This window comes from Palaemon carinicauda, chromosome 6, assembly GCF_036898095.1.
Source record: "Palaemon carinicauda isolate YSFRI2023 chromosome 6, ASM3689809v2, whole genome shotgun sequence".
NCBI classification, from domain to species: Eukaryota; Metazoa; Arthropoda; class Malacostraca; order Decapoda; family Palaemonidae; genus Palaemon; species Palaemon carinicauda.
The window spans coordinates 21,494,639-21,509,640 of NC_090730.1; the positions used below are offsets into that span (position 1 = coordinate 21,494,639).

General features: G+C 33.2%; 1 protein-coding gene across 1 annotated transcript; it reads right to left on the minus strand.

The window, feature by feature from the left end:
• Nucleotides 1-9,873: 9,873 nt before the first annotated feature.
• LOC137642489 (uncharacterized) lies at nucleotides 9,874-14,637 on the minus strand. The gene is made up of 2 exons (XM_068375083.1): nucleotides 14,253-14,637; nucleotides 9,874-12,333 (listed from the first exon to the last, which is right to left on the minus strand). The coding sequence occupies exons 1-2, from the start codon at nucleotides 14,620-14,622 to the stop codon at nucleotides 11,018-11,020; spliced, it is 1,686 nt and encodes a 561-aa protein (XP_068231184.1). The 5' UTR covers nucleotides 14,623-14,637; the 3' UTR covers nucleotides 9,874-11,017.
• Between the last annotated feature and the right edge of the window lie 365 nt (nucleotides 14,638-15,002).

A 15,002-nucleotide genomic window follows, 5' to 3' on the forward strand; every position in this document is an offset into this window, starting at 1 on the left:
GCCACCAAAAATTCATACGATAATGGTTCCCGTGTCTGGGCACCAAAAATATATTATACTATGGCTCATGACTGGGAACCAAACATATAATATCATATATATTACAACTGGCAAGTTAATCAACCTTTCGAATTCCAAACTCACTTGTTTGCTTTGATATTAAAATTGTTACACTTTAAAATATTAATCCACGAACTCTGAGACAGTTAAATAACTCCCAGACAGCAATATATAAAGCACTGAATATCCAAAGGTCTCTCAAGTACACTCAAACCCAAACTGGGTAATTATTCTCAAGAATTTTTTATAACTTACTACGGCTCTTTAACAGGATGCAAACGAATATTATTCTAAACAATGGTGATTGGAATAATACACTCGTTACAAAAATAAATATATTCTACATAAATAACAACTTTGAAAAGAATTTACATGAAAACAAAGTAAATCACTCGAAATATTAAGTCGGAACAAAACGTGGATTAAGACAAAAATTTTACGATCCGAAGTTTATATAATTACTTGACTTGAACTATTATATATGAATAAACCTTAGATTAAGAAAAGAAATAACACTTGTGAAAATTATGCAGTCACTTGTTTCCCTTGGAATTAAATCTGAGTACAATATTTAAGTTTGACACTTGATGAATAATTGATTACCAGATCACAATACAAATACCTAACCTTCCTACAGGGCCGTTTACAAAAACTCTAAGAGAATTTTTATAAGTGCTCATTACACACAATATGCGGGGGCATAAAATAACTTTAGAGAGGATACACTAAACACTTTTAAAACAATACTCTGAGCTGCGTGCGTGAGTGAGAGGGGAGAAATGGCGATCTTAAGGCTGGACATCTCTCTCTATTTATCTAACCCTGGGGTTCACCTTTATATGTGAGATTTAGCTACTTCCAGAAAATTCCCAAAGAACTGGGAAGGTTGGGGACCGGGCAAAGGCATGCGAGTTACCAAGTATTGCCCTCTCGAACGCTTATTCATGCAACAGGGGGACGAACTTTCTCAGTCAGGTAGCTCTGCCCAGCCTTTGTCCCCAAAATAAAAAAAGATGATAAAACCCAACACTAGGGGCCTCCAGAAACTTCCAAAGCACATGGCACCCAAAACAATTGTGTATTCTCTCTAAAACATGACGCTATACCTCATGAAAATAAGCCCTTGTTCCTATCATGTATGATCACATAACACACTCAAACAAATTGCGCAAGACTTCGTAACAAAAATACGTGAAATAAAAAGTTAATTCTTAAAAATAATGTAAATTTACATATACTAATTTGAATAAAGAATATAATGAAATTAATGATGATGGTTTTACGTAATTTACATAATAAACTTACGTCTACATGAGAAGAACTCCTCTTAAGAGCTGGCTAACCTCTCTTCAATGCACAAATAAAATATAAATAAAACCATTTACTCTACACTAGACCAGCTTCGTAAGAATATATAGGTAGTAGGGCACCAGCCACCCATTGAGATACTACCACTAGAGAGTTATAGAGTCTTTTAACTGGCCAGACAGTACTACATTGGATCCCTCTCTCTCTCTGGTACAGTTAATTTTCCCTTTGCCTACACATACACACAGCGAATAGTCTGGCCTATTCTTTACTTATTTTCCTCAGTCCTCATACACCTGACGACACTGAGATTACCAAACAATTCTTTTTCACCCAACTACTGCTCTGTAATTGTTCAGTGGCCACTTTCCTCTTGGTAAGGGTAGAAGAGACTCTTTAGCTATGGTCAGCAGCTCCTCTAGGAGGACACTCCAAAATCAAACCATTGTTCTCGAGTCTTGAGTAGTGCCATAGCCTCTGTACCATGGTCTTCCATTGTCTTGGGTTAGAGTTCTCTTGCTTGAGGGTACACTCGGGCACACTGTTCTGTCTTGTCTCTCTTCCTCTTATTTTGTTAAAGTTTTTAAAGTTTATATAGGAAATATTTATTTTAACGTTACTCTTCTTGAAATTTTATTTTTTCCTTGTTTCCTTTCCTCACTGGGCTATTTTCCCTATTGGAACCCCTGGGCTTATAGCATCTTGCTTTTCCAACTAGGGTTGTAGCTTAGTAAGTAATAATATGTATATATATATATATATATATATATATATATATATATATATATATATATATATATATATATATACACATATATATATATATATATATATATATATATATATATATATATATATATATACATATATATATATATATATATATATATATATATATATATATATATATATATATGTGTGTATATATATATATATATATATATATATATATATTATTACTTGCTAAGCTACAACCCTAGTTGGAAAAGCAAGATGCTATAAGCCCAGGGGTTCCAACATATATATATATATATATATATATATATATATATATATATATATATATATATATTTATATATATATATATATATATGTGTGTGTGTGTGTGTGTGTTGTTGTTGTTGTTGTAGGTGGGTATCAGTTTATTAATCTTGCAGGTTTTGTTGAATAACAGATGGCTGGGTACTTTAACTATTTTCACTTTGGTCCTTTCCAGTTTCATGTAAGCACCATCGAAAATTGTTACCATAAGTAGAGAATAAAAAGTTAATTGCCTATCCAAGCAAGTTGGTATGTAAAAGAAAACACAAGAAATTTGTTACACATACATAAAACCTTAATATCACATGATGAGACATACTTTCTGCAATTTACAAATATACAGGTTCATTGTTAAAATTAATCATTCAATATGCTATAAAATCAGCAGTAGATAATAAAATATATATTAGTCGTACTTACATGTAGTTATGTAAAAAAGCTTCATAAGTCAGTGTTTAAAAACTTATTTCTTGAGTATTTGATGAAAATAGCTTCAGTCATTCTAAGATATCCGACTGAATGACTTATATTTAAAACTTTTCTATACACACACACACACACACACACACACACACACACACACACACACACACACACACACATATATATATATATATATACATACATATATATATATATATATATATATATATATATATATATATATATATTTATATGTATATATATAAATATATATATATGTGTGTGTGCGTTAAATATCTTTCCGTTCACGCTCAATGACATTGCCAGAGGTATAACTACTAGGTCTCTCTTCGCCCCTCAGTTATGGAGAAGAAGGAGTAGTCATACCCTAGTGAGGGGGTTGCATATGTGTGAATATCTATCTAACTATTTAGCCTTCATTTTGACGGGTCGTGTATACCAGTAAAAATTACCAGGAATGACTTCGAATGACCCTTTTTGAAATTGGAAAAATTCATGTTGACCAAAAATTTAACTCTGATATTTAGGTTATTTTTATTTAGCTTACAAAGTATCTTTTTACCCACCGGTGTGCTATAATTGAATAATTGGTAATCATATTATGGATTTACTTATATTTTCTCATATTAAATTTTGGGGCAAAGTCATTTTATCTTGTAGTTCTAACAACTACACCACCAACATTTTTTTTTTTTTTTTTTTTTTTAAGGCAACATTTCTTCATTTTCTTTCCTTCGGGACCCTCTCCTTGTTTAGTGTGTTTAGTTTCTAATAACTCTATGGACTAGGTTTAATCTGGAAAGGGTCTTTTTTTTTTTTTTCAATTTAATGCATCCACTCTTCTGCTTTATCAGTAAATCTTTCATCAACAGCCAGAAGTTTTTTGTTTCATTGCAAGTGCGGCATATTCTTGAATTAGCTCGCGAAACATTACGTTTTTCTTCCTACGATTTTATTCTAATTTATGAGTAATGCTATGAGTAGATATGTCTGCTCTCGTAATCTCAATTTGATTTCTTATGTACTTGACCTCAAAAATACGAATTTTATATTGTTTAATGCTCTGAAAACTAAACGTAGATTTCCTATTTTGTTCTTGTTGCAGTAAGTAACAAGTAGAGATTTTATTAGTAGTGATATACTATTGACCCATTATACAAAACGCCATTTTTTATTTTAATTTGGATTTTTTTCTTTGAAAAACATATTTAAGAAAGATGATAAATCGAGATGTATTGATTTGAAAGCTCAAGATAGAGACGACTGGCGAAGTCTAACTGAGGCCATTTGCGTCAATAGGCGTAGGAGGAGATAATGATGATTATATTTAAGGGTTAAGATTACACATGAAATAGGAATAAAAAATATATTTTAAGTGTCAGGTAACAATAAGCTGTGCTCAAATGAGACGATTAAGACAAAGGATATAAAATCAATTTTTTATGCTGTCCTCAAATGAGGACACGGGGACAATAGGTATTAGGTTTATAAATACTAAATGAAGTATTATCTTTTTGGATAAGAGTAAACAGATACATATTAACAATTGTTACGAAAAAACAATCGTAGTTCTTTATAACACTAATCAATAAGGATACAACACCAGCAATTGATATATGGGAAATTATTATAAAACAGGAGCTCCCAAAAACACATTTATTTACAGCCAGATTTACAAGACAAAAAATTTTATCTCCCTTTGCTTTTATTAACCTAGATGAACTTAAATGGAAAGTTATAAATTAAGGGAACAGGATGGGAAACCAGACAAAATTAAAGATACTTAAATGGCGAGTTGATGAGGTAATCTTCGTGTCTGAGGTTATTAGCTGAAAAGAGGATGCTGGTAGGGTGTTTTCAGGATGGGACAGCAATTGTTAAAGAATATGAAACCTTCTATATAAAGATCATTATCGTATATTTTCTTAAAGTCCCCAAAACTTGGCCGCAATGTAACAGTAATTACTCAATTGGGTATCAATAGATAATGGAATTTTTTATAGGCCCCAAATTTATTGTGTACTGAATTTTGGTGGAGAAAAGGTGGTACATACACTCAAGACACAGTGGATGATCTACTTTCACAGCAGAAAACAGCAGTTAACATTACTATTAAGTTCACTTTATCACAGGACCTAGTTTTGTATCATACTTTTTTGGATTCACATACATACATAAATTTTGATATTTGCTATAAATGATAATCGTCGCGAGTGTGAGTGCAATAATGATATTGGTTAATTTGTAGACCAATAACCAGCCTGATATTTAACTATTTTTTACAACTAGATCTATATACTATTTCTCTTTCTTCTTCTTATCTTATTCTCCTGTCCATCCCTTTCCTGTTTTGTTTTTTATATACGTAAATTTAAAGAATAAATCATATTCTTAGTAAAGAAAAACCTAAAGATTCTCATTCTCATTGAATTTGATATTTCTTGGTTCGTGTTAAAGACTATTCCAAGTAAATACAATGCAATGCCTTGAGTTTTCATTTTAAGGGAAAAAATATCCAGAAGCAACAATAATTCTTGGTAGAAGCACGATACTTCAAAAATTCAAATTAGTCCATACTATATTTGATTATTCTTGAGAAATTGTAAAATTCTTATTTTATTCATTGATTCAAGTGACAACAGACTCGTATTCCCTTCTTTGAATCAAGTATTCTCTACAATTTAATATTGCATTCCACAATGATGGTATTTTCACAACACACGCCATCCTATGACCTTGTCATTTATAGAATACCAACTTGTCCCATACAGTTAGGAATTTGGTCCATATAGCCTGGTGTTAGGACCTGCGAGGCCATTCAGGGCCCAAGTGCAACTGTGGGGGGGGGGGGCAGCAGTTACACTGAGAAGTAAATGTTAGGAGAGGTTGGACAATAAATAGATAAAAATAACGTGGAAACAAAGGTAAATTAGGTGGATATAAAGGAGTACCTAGACTCCGAAGAAACACTGCTCTGATCCCTAATTAATGCCTACAGTCACGGTCTAGGTAGCTGGGTAGGGTTGGGTAGTGGTATCCTATGTGGTCATGTTCCTGACTGGTGATCACCAGACTGGGGTTTGAGTCCCGATCAAACTCGTTAGTTCCTTTGGTTGCTGCAACCTTACCATCCTTGTGAGCTAAGGATTGGGAGTTTGGTGGAGCACATAAATCTACCTGATGAGTCATCAGCAGCCATTACTTGGCCCTCCCTGGTCCTAGCTTGGTTGGAGAGGTGGCTTGGGCGCTGATCATAGGGTTAGTCTCAAGGGCAGACTCTTACTTTCTAGGGCAATGTCACTTTCCCTTGCTTCTTCCATTTAAGAGTGGCCCTGTACAGTGCACTGAGTGAGGATGTATCCTGATGGCACTACCTCGCTACAGGGATATTTTTATTTCTTGTTTCATAAGGCGGTCATGCCATCAGTGCAATGTCGGCATTACTTTGGTTCCTAGCTGTACTTACCGAGTGATTTTCTCCATTTATACATCAATGCTGAATGAACCTTTAGGCATTGCAGCAGGCACTGTGCATATGACTTTTACCCTACATATACCTGTGATTTTTTTTTTTTTTTTTTTTTTTTATTTTAGGTAGAGCATCCAAGGACAACATTTTCTAGAATCAGTCTTTATGTATAACTTTTTTTTTTAACATTTTTCATCTCTCAGATGATAATTGCCTTCATCATCATTATAATGGACAATTATTTTGTAATCATAGCACTGATTTTGAAAAGTATTAGATTTTTCAAAAATCTGACTTTGTTAGATTACATAAATCTCTCTTTTATTATTATTATTATTATTATTATTATTATTACTACTACTACTACTACTACTACTACTACTAGCTAAGCTACAACCCTAGTTGGAAAAGCAAGGTGCTATAGGCCCAAGGGCTCCAACAAGAAAAAAAGAGCCCAATGAGGAAAGGAAATCATCATCGTCATCTCCTACGCCTATTGAGGAAAGAAAATCATCAACATCATCATTATCATCTCCTACGCCTATTGACGCAAAGGGCCTCTGTTAGATTTCACCAGTCATCTTTATCTTGAGATTTTAATTCAATATTTCTTCATTCATCATCTACTTCATGCTTCATAATTCCTCAGCCATGTAGGTCTGGGTCTTCCAACTCTTCTAGTGCTTGGTGGAGCCCAGCTGAATGTTTGGTGAACTGATCCCTCTTGTGGAGTGCGAAGAGCATGCCCAAACAATCTCCATCTACCCCTCATCATGATCTCATGCACATATGGCACTCGAGTAATCTCTCTTATAGTTTAATTTCTAATCCTGTCCTGCCATTTAACTCCCAATATCCTTCTGCGGACTTTGTTCTCAAATCTACTAAGTCTATTGGAGTTTGTTTCATTGTCATACCATGTCTCATGTCCATACTGTAACACCGATCTCAGTAAAATGATATATAGTCTGGTTTTTATATATAACTTCAGGTGATTTGATTTCCAGATTTTACTTAACCTAGCCATTATCTGATTTGCTTTCATTCAATCTTTCACTAAACTCTAATTCTGAAGACCCTGTATTGGAGATCATAGTTCCTAAATACTTGAATGATTCTACCTCATTAATCTTTTCTCCTTCCAATGATATTTCATCTTCCATTGCATACTCCGTTCTCATCATCTCTGTCTTTCTTTTATTTATCTTCAACCCAACCTCGTGTGATATTTCATGCATTCTGGTAAGCAAGCATTGCAAATCCTGTGGTATCCTGCTAACAAGGACAGCATCATTAGCATACTCTAGGTCTGCCAAATTCCTATGACCAATCCAGTCCAATCCTTCTCCACCATCTGCGACTGTTCTACGCATAACAAAATCCATGAGGAGGATAAACAACATAGGTGACAACACATTCCCTTGGAGTACTCCAATGTTCACTGAAAATTCATTTGATAATCTCCCATTAATGTTAACTTTGCACTTCCTATACTCATGAACAGACTTAACTAAATTTACATATTTAATAGGAATTCCATAATAGCGCAGTACTCTCCACAAAATTGGCCGGTGCACACTATCAAAGACTTTTTCATAGTCCACAAATGCCATCAAAAGTGGATTTCTATATTATACTCATTTCTGTACATGTCTCAAAATGGAAATTTGATCAGCGCAACTTCTAACTTTTCTAAATCCTGCTTGTTCATCTCTCAGCTTTACATTAATCTTTCTCTCCAGTCTCTTTAGAATAAGCATACTATATATTTTCATAACAACTGACGCAAGTGATATGCCTCTGTAATTATTTCAATCAGTCATGTCTCCTTTTTTTGCCATTTTCACCAACACTCCCAACTCCCATTCATCAGGTTTTGTCTTTTCATGCCACATTCTACAAAATAATCTTGTAAGTACTCTGGGAGTCACTTCATTTCCGGCCAGTATCATCTTTGTAGTTATTCCATTGTATCCAGGGGCTTTCCATCTCTAGTTTTTTTAGGATGGCTTCTACTTCAAACACACTGAATTCATTCATGGGCACATCAAGGTCTTCATCAGCTTCAGGTAAATCAATCAAATTATTTCCTTCATATCTCCTATTCATAAATAAACGATATGAGAAAAAAATAACCAGTTAAAATAAATAGTTTTAAAAACAGTAACATCAAAACAGATATTCCACATTTAAACTATATAAAGACTTATGTCAGCCTGTTCAACATAAAAACATTTGCTGCAAGTTTGAACTTCTGAAGTTCTACCGATTCAACCACCCGATTAAGAAGATCATTCCACGTGTTCGTAACTGGAATAAAACTTCTAGAACACAGTGTAGTATTAAGCCTCATGATGGCAAATCCTCATACTGCAGAAGTGTATTATAACATAAAGTTGTCCTCCTACTAATATTCCCTTTCCATTGAACAAATATGCTGTTTATTGCAGAGTGGATTCCTCTAATGCAGTGTTTCTTAAAGTGTGGTCCGCGGACCCCCAGGGGTCCGTGGAATATTCCAAGGGGTCCGCAGGATAATTTTTAATATCGATTTCAGTCAAATTTTCGGCCAAAACGTCCTAAATTCCTATTTTTGTAGCACCAAATCCTGATGGCTTTTTACAGTGGCTAAGTCACATTGGGATGGAAGTAATTTAAGTAATGCCGCTTTCCTCCCTTGGGGTGAAATCCTCAACGAAATTCCGAAAAAGACACACACAAAAAAACAACTTTATAGAAGGCAGTGGTGTTTATGATTTGGCAACATTGTACTGACTGATGCCCGGTGGAAGAGCTAGATGGTGACACAACACAAGCTTTCAAAACCCATCTGCAAGGCCTTCACTCAGAGTTAGGAAAATATTTTGAAGAACCAGACCCAAGCTTTGAGTGGATTAGAAATTCATTTGTTACAGATAAAGTAGATATAGAAAAGTTCAGTGTCAACCTGTCATCAAAAGAGGCTGATAATCTTGTCGAGATTGCAACAAGTGGGACACTAAAGACCCTATTCAGGGAAAGATGTTTGGCCAATTTTTGGGTTAAGTCCAGCCAGAGTACCCTGGACTTGCAGAAATTGCTTTGAAACACTTGATGCCGTTCCCAACAACGTACAACTGTGAAATTGGATTTTCTACACTGGTTGATCTTAAAACGAAGAAGCGTAACCGAATCAATGTCGAACCCAACATGCGACTGAAACTCAGCAGAGTGGAGCCAGATATTCCAACAGTAGTGAGGCAGCAAAAACAGTATCATTCATCGCATTAAGTATGGTTGTGAGATATCAGGAGGAAGCGTTGCTGTTAAGTTCATGAAAATTTGTATGCAAAATTATCAATGTTGTGGAAATTATGTTAACCAAAATATAAACATTTATGTTGAACATAAGCCATTGATAAATAATTCAGTTGTAATTACAGTATATTATGACATGCAAACACTTTAAAACTCAAGAGGAAAATTATAATAATAAAGGGTCCGCTACATGAAAAATTTTAATAAAAGGGGTCCGCTGCACAAAAAAGTTTAAGAAACACTGCTCTAATGGGTCATTATTCCTTAAATGCTGAGTAATTTTTATATTTTATTGTTGTTACCATATTTCTTTCCAGTCAGTACACCCTCATTTTGAGATAATGTATGATACTATAATTTAATTTATTTCTTTCTGGACTTTTTATCCAGCAAGCTATTCATACTTACTAAAAATGGCATGGTGCTTTAATTTTGACACACTTTTATTTTTTTTAAATAACTCAAAATATAGACTTAATGCAGCTTGAATTTTTTACAGAAAATATGCCATGTACATAAACAGTAAGGGTCAAGTTCATATTCATGAATTTAATGCAAAACTATATCATTAATTATATACTGTATACATGTGGAGAGAAGACATATTGATAAAGTTATAAAAACTATCCCTATAAGTGTCAGGCTTTTCACGTTTTTTTTTTCGTTTTTTTTTACGTATTGTCACTTTAAGAAAATTCAGATTAGTAAAATAAATTTCATATATCAAATTAAATTGAATGATATAGAATAACAATATATCCCTGATTTCATTAACCGTCTTGAATTCTAGATGTTCAAGGCGTTCAGGTTGAAAATTAACGATGAGATAACTTAATATACATTAATAATTTTATTAATAGTTATAATTTTAATATTCTCATAACAATAATAATTTTAATATAATAATTTCAATAATAATGATAATTGTAATAATTCATTTGTGACTGCACATATGTCTGTATAAATTAACTGTACACATATTTCTTCATGTAGCATATGCGAATAAACATAATACTAACAAGCTGGCGGTACTTATTACTGAGTTCATAATATAGATATTTGAATAACTTGTTTCACATATGTATTATAATGGTTTTGTAGAGAAGATCAACACATTTTATCAGAAATACCGTCAATAATTAAACTAAAAAAAGGATAAAAAATCCTATTAAATTTTGTTTATGCTGAATGAAAATTTGGATGAACAATTTTTGCAAGCAAATGAGTTTTCCTTCCACTGTGTTTCACTATTCTTACGCATTTAAATCTTCTACATTATTTGAATAATTGGTAAAGTTCAGAAATTATTATCAATCAAGATGTAAAGATTATTATCCTAAAGGCAGCCAGCAAAACTAAATGATTATTAGCGAAATAAAGTTTCAAGCTCATCAATGCTATGGAACGTTAATCACTGATTCCTTGTCTGTAACAATACAAACTGTAGGGTGTTCACCATCTGTTTGGTCCTGTACAATGTATACTGTTAAACCACAATCACTGCATATTGCTGTCATCAAAAATGTTACTATGTTCACGGAAAAATCTTGAGGTTTAAAAACAGTATAACAGTTTGGACATTCTTTTACAGAATGCTTAACAATGTAATAAAATCCATCAGAAGGCATTTCAACTAACTTTTTAAATTTCTTATTCTCTGAGTCATTTACTCTTCTTTTGGACTCACCATGGTGAAAGTTGGCTCCCCTTTTCTTTACTTTAAGCATGTTGTTTGCTGTTTGTTTTGTGCAATGATATTGCTTTTCAAGGGGTGCACCACTGTTTTTAGATCCACTAGATTTAGCTATCACGAGATTATTTTCTTTTTCCTCATATTCTTTTACTTTGGGGGTGTGGTCACCTGAATATGTAATTGGATTGATGTTGCTATTAATTTCAGGTAACTTATCAAAACCAACCATTACATATGATTTATCTTGGAAAGTACTTTCCCCTGAAAAAGATCTATATTTTCTATCACTTTCTAATACATGATTTTCACTAGACCTTGACACTATAGAGGTATTTACTGAGGATAGTTTTGATGGCTTGGATGCAGGTTTTAGTGAATTGGAAAATATTTCCTTCCATGGATATCTATTTTTAAGAGATTCAATTTGATTTAGATATTCATTTACCTTACTTTCAATCCGTTCTGTAACACTTGATGAACTAATGGGATTTCTTGAGTAACACAGCTTCAAGGTTTCCCAAGGATCACTCAGGTATTCCAACACATGATCACAGATATCTATTCCAAAGTTCATTTCAGCAGTCAGTTTCTGGAAGGACTTGCAGCTTTTAAAAATGAACGAACAACTCGTGCACCTGACTTGACCAATAAGCAGGTGTTGAGACATTAAATCCTTTAAAATTTCCTTCCTACAAACAAAACATGTCACTACTTCAGTCTCTGTAAATCCTTTATCATTTGGTGTAGTTAAAGAATCATATACTCCTTTGCTATTTGTATTTTCACATATAACATCAGTTGTTTCTGTCTTTACAATTGCTTCCTGTACTTCAAGTGGAAATTGCTTTTTTTCATTGTGTTTTCTACTGTGTTTTTCACTTGTTACGCAATTTGAATTTAAATTAAAATGTTCATTGTCTAAATTGAAATTTACTGTTGTTCTTGGTTTGCTTACTCGTTGTGGAAACAGCGTTGTTGATTGATGGATTTGAGCAAAACATCCACCTATCATTCTGGAATCTGCAAAATCAGAACAATGTGCAAATTTGTAAGTCATTACATTACTATCTTCCATTTTTTAGTCAGTGGGGATATTCTAAGATTATTTTGATTGTTTGGAATAATTGTTAATAAGGCTGAATCATTAAAACATTTATCAAATTAAAAGATGAATTACATTGTCATAAAAAAGAAAAAATTTTGTCAGTCAAGAAAATTCTTGGCTTACCAGAATAGGTTTTAATGGAAGATTCAGAATGACAAATGCATTTATCCAGGAAAGAGCAATCAGTAGATATAGCCAGTCGTTAGTTTTATCCCTTACCAATTGATAGGGAAACAATGGGCTTTGTAGACTTCATACAAACTAATACCATCCAGATACACATACAAACTATTTGTGATGCATTTCTAGTATTCTATATGGTACCATGTATGACTCACAGCAGAGAAAGTGTACAACATACCATACGGCAAAAGGAAAAACTCTCCATAAAATGTGTCAGCAACAATTTTGATTGATATTTGCTTGCTACTTCTTGAGAATGCTTTGAATGTTTATTCTTTATAGACATGATCTATTCATACAGTAGGTTATTGAAAATAACAAATCATGTCATTGTTAAAAATGAAAAGTAAGCTACCTGTTCCATAATGCATTCATCTATAACCCATATTCTAGTAACTATGAATCTATATAACTGGGAGGTATCATGATAATGTTAAATACCATTTAAATTAGCTGATTGAGAATTGAACCAAGGGCAGAAACCCATATAAACGAAGTTATTAAAGTATGAGACTGTACTATAGCTGATTTTTTTTTCTGAAAAACAAAACCAAAGCCATTTTATTTTTTCATGAATATAAGGCTTTTAAGAGTCTGTCAAAAATTTGATTGATGTAAGTTTTTATTTTGTCCATCTCCTACAGTAGCAAAAATTTGCATTTTCTCAACAAATTTCCCATCCAAGAGTACATGGGCCATTTTAAGTAATTCATCTTTCCTCTTTCTACAGGTTAAACTTACTAAATTTCCTAATGCTTAAAGCATATTTTCATTATACAGTATATATCGTAGGCGGGAGAGTTACTTTTGTTGAAGAAGACAGTGTGAGATTGGGATGTGTTATGTCTGCAGCTGTTCAATATCTAAGGATGGGTTCAAACAAAAGCTTCATAGAAAGGACTATAGCTGAAGGTTGGAAGTCGTGTAATAAAAAAAAAAAACAATAATCTTTACTAAGGAGCAGAATAAATGATATTAGGCTGACTGGGGCTAGTGAAAAGAAGCTATAAAATCTGATGAGAAAAGTGGAAATTGAGACTTGTGTAAGAATAAGGTCATGAGTGTAAAAGGAAACTAGTAGGGTATATTTATGATGTGATTGTAAATATAATAGATAATCGCAAAATGAGAGAAGGGCGAGTTCATTGAATAGGGGAAAAAGAAAGATAGCAGGAAGTATATAAAAGACTGGCAAAAGACTTGAATTGTAAGTGGAAGTCATGTATGTATAAAGGGACTATTGAACCAATTTTTGTATATGGAAATGAAATGTTAATGTTGAATGTAAATTAGGGGGAAATTAGCCTATTGAGATTAACTGTTTTTTGTAATTTATGAAGAGTAAGAAATAATCATCTGCGGACAATTCTCCAAAAGACAATTAGCCGACAGACAATTAACAGACAGGAAAATTCGCCGACAGAACAATTCACCGACAGCTTATTAAAGTAAGAAATTCAGAGAATTCCTTCTGTAATGAATTTAGATATTAAATCCTAAGTCTCTTCACTTTTACCATTTGTTACACAATAAAGTAGTGGCACTGTTTTATGTTCACAAATTATTGCATGGATCATTTATAGCTGCTTACCCAAAGGTACAAAATCAAAAGTCCCGTCACAAAACCAAGTCTCCAAATTTTTCAACTTACCAAATACAGGTCTTTTTCGTCGCAATGTACGTTTGAGAGAGTCCTCCTTTGGTAATGCTCCGACAATGGTTGATGGGATATTGGAGGTTACATTATCAATGATAGAACCTGGCAATTGTTCAGATTGTGCAGCAATATGTTTTACTGCTTTTTTAACTTTTGAAGCTCGATTTTCAATTGGTGTTGGTGGATGCGAGTGTCCTAAAGATGGTCTGCTAATTATGAGATTGATCATTGTTATTCTTGCGTTGCAGATTCCACGACTTGCACATCTCCAATAAGTCGTTGATTCCCTGGTTTTGTCAATAATATAATCGTATCCCTCGAACCGGAGCTTTTTGCATCCTCGCTCTGTTTTGACGAACTCCATGATAGATACTGAAGGACAGTTTGAGAATTAGGTCTTTAAATTTATTTACAAATAGCCTAAGTAGTTTAGTAAAACAATCCTAACAATAAGTAGCTTGGCATAACAATTTTGAAAATAAGTAATGAAATGTAACAGTTGTACGTAATTTAGTATAACTATTTTAAGCGGGCTCCCTGTTGACTAATTGTCCTATCAGTCAATTGTCCTATCTGTTATTTGTGTATTGACTAATTGTTATTCGGCCAATTGTCCTACTACCAAAAATAATATAGTGTGGAGCAGAGCTACATAGAAGTTGCAAAATGTTAGGAGATATAAGGGTTGATTAGAATTTTTGAAAGGGCTTAGATTATGGGGAAAGAATAGATTATCAAAAGTTT

Coding starts and splice junctions, on each gene's coding strand:
- LOC137642489 (XM_068375083.1), bottom strand. CDS start 14,622: ATGGAGTTCGTCAAAACAGAGCGAGGATGCAAAAAGCTCCGGTTCGAG. Junction 12,334..14,252: donor ACGAAAAAGACCTGTATTTG/GTAAGTTGAAAA, acceptor CTGATTTTGCAG/ATTCCAGAATGATAGGTGGA.